Source organism: Marmota marmota, unplaced genomic scaffold (genome assembly GCF_001458135.2).
Source record: "Marmota marmota marmota unplaced genomic scaffold, marMar, whole genome shotgun sequence".
Classification (NCBI taxonomy): domain Eukaryota; kingdom Metazoa; phylum Chordata; class Mammalia; order Rodentia; family Sciuridae; genus Marmota; species Marmota marmota.
The window spans coordinates 10,260,619-10,265,285 of NW_025999943.1; the positions used below are offsets into that span (position 1 = coordinate 10,260,619).

The window sequence follows — 4,667 nt, forward strand, 5'->3', positions numbered from 1 at the left end:
GGTTTTTTTTTTTTTTTTTTTTTAATCTTTTGTAACTGAGTTATTTCAATCTAGTTTGTTCTTTGACCTTCATGATCAGAATGAGTTCAGAGGTTTGCCAGCTCTGCCTGGAGGCCCTGACACCATTAGCTGAACAGTGCGCAAAAGCACAAGAAACAGATTCACCACTTTTTCTAGCAACTCGGCACTTTCTTAAGGTAAGATGTTTCATGAAAAGTCATCCACTTTGATAAGTATAGTCAGTGTACATAATTTTTCAGAGAAGAGGAAATACTTTCTTTTCATGGTGGGGTTTTTTTGAGATCAGTTCTTCAGGGACATATTGTTTTCATCCACTTTCATTTTGTATTCTTAAAAATTGAAATGGTAAATATAATGGGGAATTTGATAATTCAGCTATCACGACAAGTATTTACAATGTTTTTTTAAAAAACATTTAGAAGTCCTATTATGTAATTTCAGCTGGTTTTTGACATGCTGGTTTTGCAAAAGCACAACACAGAGATGACCACTGCAGCTGGTGAAGCTTTCTACACTTTGGTGTGTTTACATCAGGTACTGGACATGCCTCTCTTCAGGGGATTCTTCTTGTTAGAAAGATGGTGGGTTATCAACACCTCAATACTTACAGGATCAGTGACTCAGACTTGCAGCTATATTTCAGTGAGGCAGTATTTCTTATCTTCCTTAATAACTTTTAAGCTTTTTGTTTTGTGTTTATCTGGCAAACTGTCAGCTCAGAAGCATTTTTCTCCACTGTTGTGAGTCATCCTTTATAACAGTTACCACTCCAAAGCTTGTCCTTAAACAACTATACAGGGAGCCAGGAACATAAACATGAATGAATAATGAATACTTTGAGGAACTAAAATTTTATAAGAGACAATATGAATAAAATTAGGGACCAGGAGAAGTTTGCCTTCATAAAGTATAAAGAACGGCATATTATTCTTGTTTTATGTTGTAGAAAAGAGCAGATTATTTTGTTGAATGCTTAAGGTCTGAAGCATCACTGATCTGAGATTAATGTAACAAAAGAAGTTAGGCTTGCTTACCTGTCTCTGTTCCTTATTCTGATATAGTAGGTGTCCCTCAGTATATAAGAACCCTGTTGGATTGTGCACTTCATCAATTTACTCCCCTCTCATATACAAGTACACCTCCCAGCATGGCCAAATGATTGGCTAGAGAAACTTTGCATTTTATTATGCTTTGTAGAAAAGGTAGAATTTAGGGGAGGTTCATATACTTAAAACCCTCTTCCTTTAGACTTCCTGTGCCACCTACACCCAAAGATGAAGTTGCTCTAGGACCTTATTTCTTGCACTCTGCTCTAGTGGCTACTTGCTGCTGATAATATGCACTCAGTTGTGTGGCCTTTCTCTGAAATTTGACTTCCTTGATGCTTACTAGAAAGATAGGCCTTCTGTCCCCACATGTATAAGCCATTTCTCTCTGGTTGCTTTAGTGTCCTTTTTGATTTTTGTTTTTAACATGTTTATACTGTTTTGAAAAGAGAACAGGGAGTTAGGAATAGCTAGTAGAATCCCCTGCTGGCCTGGCTCCATATATATATAATGTCAAATCATTCTTACAAGTAGGGAAATGATTTGACAATTATACTTGATCCCCTCTGAGCAGGCCTATCTCTTGGAGAAGGCTCTTAGGACAGCCATCCTGTCTCTGTGTTTTAGGGGGAGGGCTGGGATGCTGCACTCTATTCCTCTTTCACATGCAGTTAACATTTGGTTTCACTGTTTTGGTCTGTTATGATATCCCAAGAAGCTAATGAAAAATATTAGCAGACCAGCTTTCTTAGAGTTTATGTCTGTCCCGGGAGCATTTCCCTTAAACCCATACCCATTCCCATCCCCTGTATAAGACAGGATATTAAAAATAGAAAACACCACTCCATATTCCTGTACTCATGAAAGTCCTTTTCCTGCCTTTTCTTGAAGAGCTGTTAGGTACAGTGCTGATGTGTAGCTTTCAAAGTGCTCTGCCTTCACCTTTGAGAAAGCTCTGAAACACTTCTCCACCATGCTTATGCTCCCAGACACCTGATGTAGCACTGTATGTGTCTACTATCCTCAGAACTGGATTGACAAGTTGTCTCTATACAACTTTGGGGAACTATTCATAGCCATATTACAGTTTAGGTTTTGTATAAAATAAAAGTAAATATGAATAATGTGCTTTGAAAACACAGAAGAGGCAATAATACAAAGTTGGTAATTACATGGATCTGGAACTAGATTGCATTGAGTTGTCAGCTTTTACCTCTTAGAACCCATCCAGTAACTGACACAGTCATGTTTGTGATACTCTTAGGAATATACATTCTTATGGGCATCTTGTCTTTTCCACAGGCTGAATATTCTGAACTGGTTGAGACATTACTGTCAAGTCAACAAGACCCAGTTATTTACCAGAGATTAGCAGATGCCTTCAACAAGCTCACTGCAAGCAGCACTCCTCCTACGTTGGATCGGAAGCAGAAGATGTCCTTCCTAAAGAGTTTAGAAGAATTTATGGCAAATGTTGGTGGTCTCCTTTGTGTAAAATAAACAACAAAACTCTATGCTTAATATAGATCCTTTCTGCAAAGTGCACTGAATTGCTGAAAGTTGACATGAGTCTTGTCCTGTTCCTCAGTTCTTTTGGCCATTTTGGATTTTGGAGAGCCTGAAACTTCAATATGGAATGCAGTGAAACAGGAGAGGTCAACTTTGAATCAGCTTCTGCTGTTAGGTGTTAGCCACAAGCTGTCACATACATGTCTTCTAGATTTTAAATGGTGACTTAAAATTTTCAAAATGCAATTCCATATATGTGCAAACAGATATGGGCACCAAGAAATACATATCCAGTGCCTTTTCCCCNTAGAATTTCATTGGCAGTCATGCTGTAAATATAATTTTAACTTCTGCCTTCCTCCCCACCTTCTGTACTGGGGATTTAATCCAAGGGTGCTCTGCCCTAGACCTTTTTATTTTGAGAAAAGTTCTCAATAAGTTGCCTAGGCTGGTCTTGAACTAGCACTCCTCTCACCTCAGCCTCCTGAGTAGCTGGAATTACAGGTGTGTGCCTTTGTACCTGGCTTTACTTTTTTGATGAGTGTTAACCTTTTCCTGGTCATTAAAAGAAAAAAAAAATTTCCTGATACCGAGGATTGAACCCAGGGCCTCACACATATTAGGCAAACATTCTATTACTGAGTGTTTGCCCCCAGCCCCTTCTCATTAAAATTGTCATGACATCTTAATAGCAGTGTGATATTCCACATTTTAGAATCTAACCTAGTTCTTTAATATTGGACATCTGGAATATTTACATTTATGCTCTTATAAATATTAATGTATTAAGCATTTCTGTGGACAAGTGTCTGTATGAATTTGTTTATATTCTTATTAGATTAAGTAAGCATTAGGTAAGTAATGCTTATTAAGTAAGCATTAGGTTTACTTTTATTATAACTCATAAATGTATTTAGACTAAAGGGCTTGAATTTATTTTTATTTTCATAAAGAGAATATGAACTTCGGAGATTTAATGATCTTATATCTGTAAGACTGCATTTTTTCTATTTTAATAGATGAAGTGTTTAGAGGACATGAGCCGGGTCAAGCAGCAAACAGATCTGTATCAGCAGCTGATGTTGTTTTATATGGGGTCAACCTAATTCTGCCCTTGATGTCACAGGATCTTTTGAAGGTAATTAAAGCAACAAAATGTGAACTTTAATACTACACATTGATGTCAAGAGCTTTGTAATGTTTTGAACAACCAATTAAAAAAAAAATACTTTAGACATTAATATACCTGTGACTTAATTAAGTGTACATGAAAATAAAATGATTGCATTTCTGTTAGAGTGACTTATGCTTACTTCTTAGTAACACAGGCTCTAGAGTGTGTATGCCCTGGTCCATTAGTGACACATTTTGTCAGGGAGTGCTACAGAAAAAAAATGTCCTAGAAAAAAACATTTCTGTTTGCAGTTTTGATTCCCTCAGTATTTGTCTTTGTATTTTTGAACATTATTCTCAGGCTGAAGGATTGAGAAAAGGAGGGCATTTTCCAAGCTATTCTATGTAAAAATGGGATGGTAAGAAACCAAGACTAATGTAATATAAAATTTTTACACTTCTTGATTCCATTGGACCTGGATTTCACCAGTCAGTACTAGGTGTTGTGTAGATAAGACTGACCTTTTCTTACCTAAGTACCATAAGAAAGGGTCAGTCTCTTTTATCCTGAGTTATCATGGGGGGATAAGGGCAAGGACAAGGATAAGGAAGGAGAGGGGTATGTGTGCGCATGAGATTAAAGGGATGAGAGAGTAATAGTAGGAAGGAAGAGAATAGAGATTGAAGTGTGTTTGGAAGGCAAGGAACCAGAAGAATAAGGATGTTGTTCAAAGTAAACATAGACTATCTGGAATTGACTATAGCTTTTATTAACAATCTAGAATATAATTATTTCTACTATGTATTACTTTTTTGCTTAGTAATTAGTAAAATATTGCCTTTATTATAACGTATTTTTACATTTATTTAGGTTTTCCTGTTTTCTGTATTTTGTACGTTTTAAAGAAGTCATTGTGCAGTAAAAGTTTGTCAGTTATTTTACTACATTAATGAAAATAAAAATTAGATACTATTGAG

The 4,667-nt window shown here is 36.3% G+C and overlaps 1 protein-coding gene across 1 annotated transcript in view; it reads left to right on the forward strand.

Moving 5' to 3' along the window:
- Nucleotides 1-2,588, forward strand: part of Xpo4 (exportin 4) — a 112,944-nt gene extending 110,356 nt beyond the window's left edge. The window contains exons 20-22 of the mRNA XM_015499309.2: nt 41-197; nt 463-555; nt 2,370-2,588. Coding sequence (XP_015354795.1) covers nt 41-197; nt 463-555; nt 2,370-2,567 — 448 coding nt within the window. The 3' untranslated portion in view covers nt 2,568-2,588. The remainder of the gene's footprint in view (nt 1-40; nt 198-462; nt 556-2,369) is intronic.
- The last annotated feature ends 2,079 nt before the right edge of the window (nt 2,589-4,667 follow it).